This window comes from Pinus tabuliformis, chromosome Q (genome assembly GCF_031772625.1).
Source record: "Pinus tabuliformis cultivar Carrire ecotype Pingquan chromosome Q, CPIR1, whole genome shotgun sequence".
Taxonomy (NCBI): domain Eukaryota; kingdom Viridiplantae; phylum Streptophyta; class Pinopsida; order Pinales; family Pinaceae; genus Pinus; species Pinus tabuliformis.
This window is the reverse complement of record NC_142296.1, coordinates 359,015,995-359,017,991: the sequence shown is the minus strand read 5'-3', so window position 1 is coordinate 359,017,991 and position 1,997 is coordinate 359,015,995. Positions and strand designations below refer to the sequence as shown.

Here is a 1,997-nt window from a genome sequence, read left to right as displayed (position 1 = left end):
CTGAACCAAGCTCCAAGACGCCGAAGGAAAGAGAGGAAGCCTCTCAAGAACCCCAGATCATGGAAGAAGACCCTGAGAATATTGACATTGGTGAACTGGATATCCTAGGACTTGAGCAAGCATGCAAGATAGGGAACTTTGACAAAATACCAGACAGGCAAGTGGATAACCTGGTTGAGGCCCTCAATCGTGCACAAAAGAAATATTCTCTAGAAGTCCGGATCGGAAGTCAATGGGATGGCAAATTCATCACCAAGGACAGCAAGAAGCGAGGAAGAAAGACAACCCTTGAAAGAACCATCAAGATAGGCGAAGTGTTAGTTGACTCAGGGAGGTACGCCAAGCTGACCAAGTACTTTAACACCAATCCCAATCCTTATCAATGAAGCTGATATCATGGAATATAAGGGTGCTCAACGACCCTAGGAAAGGCAGACTATTAAGAAATATGCTTATGCAGGAGAAACCAAGTATACTCTTTTTGCAAGAAACGAAATGCAGTTCGACAGTTTTGGAAAAAATAGTAGCGAAAGCCTGGCCAGGAGGGCTAGTAATAGTTGTTGATGCTCAAGGGGCGTCAGGAGGACTGGAAATTCTCTGGGATGCACGAGTAATTCAACTCAATAATATACATGCTAACAAGAACTTCATTCAGGCAATATTTCATTTAATTGGTACCAACACTCATGGTCATATAACTAATGTATATTTCCCTCAGGAAACCATACACAAAGCTGAAATTCTGGATACACTGTCGGAGCTTAACTCAAGTAGGCTATACCCGCTTTGGATATCTGGAGGAGATTTTAACATGATAGCAAGAATGGAGGAAAAGCAGGGAGGCAGAAGCAGAACGAACAGAGATGGGAACCTACTGAAAGACTTTATTCAAAACAACTGGCTGGTAGATCTTCCTTCAAACAATGGCATGTTCACTTGGAACAATAAAAGAGAGGGATTGCAACAGATAGCTTCGCGTCTTGATAGATTCCTAATATCTGACAATGCAACTCACCTGGGAGGGGAACTCATTGCCTCCATCCTTCTCGTATCAGGCTCAAATCACTTGCCCATAACACTCCAATGGAACCGGCCAGGTAACAATATTAGGCGTCCCTTTCGGTTTGAGGCACTATGGTTAACTCATCCAGATTTCGATGAATTTGTTAGATCAACTTGGCTCAAATTCAATCCCACTAGTGGCACCAAGATGTCTATATTCCAGCAGAAACTAAAACACCTCAATGGAGAAATCAAACACTGGAATAACACCACTTTTGGCAATATTTTCAAAGCACAGGCAGAAATGAAGTTTTTACAGCAAAGGATCATCACTGAAGGACGCTCCGAGGAACTCGTTAAGAAGGAACAAGATATTGAATCCCAAATTCTAGATAGATCTCAACAGAAGGAAACCCTTTGGAGGTAGAAATCGAGGATCAGATGGCTCAAGGACAGGGAAAAGAATACAAAATTTTTTCATAAAACTATAGTGCAGCACAGAATGAATAATTACATTTCCCATATCAAAAATGAGTAGGGAGATAGAATTGGAAAAAAAATCAATATTAAATGTTAAAAATGGCAAGGAAATCTCAGATTTTGTGCAAACAAATCATTTGGCCCAAGTCAAAATTTCCTCAGCAACCAAAACAGGTAAGTGGATTTGGGTAAATGAAAAACAATATCAGGGCATTTTAAAGTGCAGACTTGCCCATTTTAAATGGGAACAAGGAAGAAGAAAAAAATCCTATAGAAACTAATAGACATATGATAACAGTAAACAAAATCTTTGAAATTCCAATTTCCTCCATGGAACAATGCCTCCCTCAAGATAACATCAAACAAAATTCAAAAGCCTACAAAGTAAACCTACAAAGTAGAAGAGAAATGTCTCCCCTCCTCCATGATGGCACAAATGTTGAGGATATGGTTGATGGTTTGATATTGAAGTCAAAATCCTTCCTTAACCCTTGAGCCAAATAAGTCTCTCCTCA

The 1,997-nt window shown here is 40.2% G+C and overlaps 1 protein-coding gene across 1 annotated transcript; it reads left to right on the top strand.

Moving 5' to 3' along the window:
- The first annotated feature begins 382 nt into the window (after positions 1-382).
- Positions 383-1,429, top strand: LOC149219654 (uncharacterized). The gene has a single exon (XM_089386880.1). It carries the CDS (start codon positions 383-385, stop codon positions 1,427-1,429), a length of 1,047 nt encoding a protein of 348 aa, XP_089243006.1.
- The last annotated feature ends 568 nt before the right edge of the window (positions 1,430-1,997 follow it).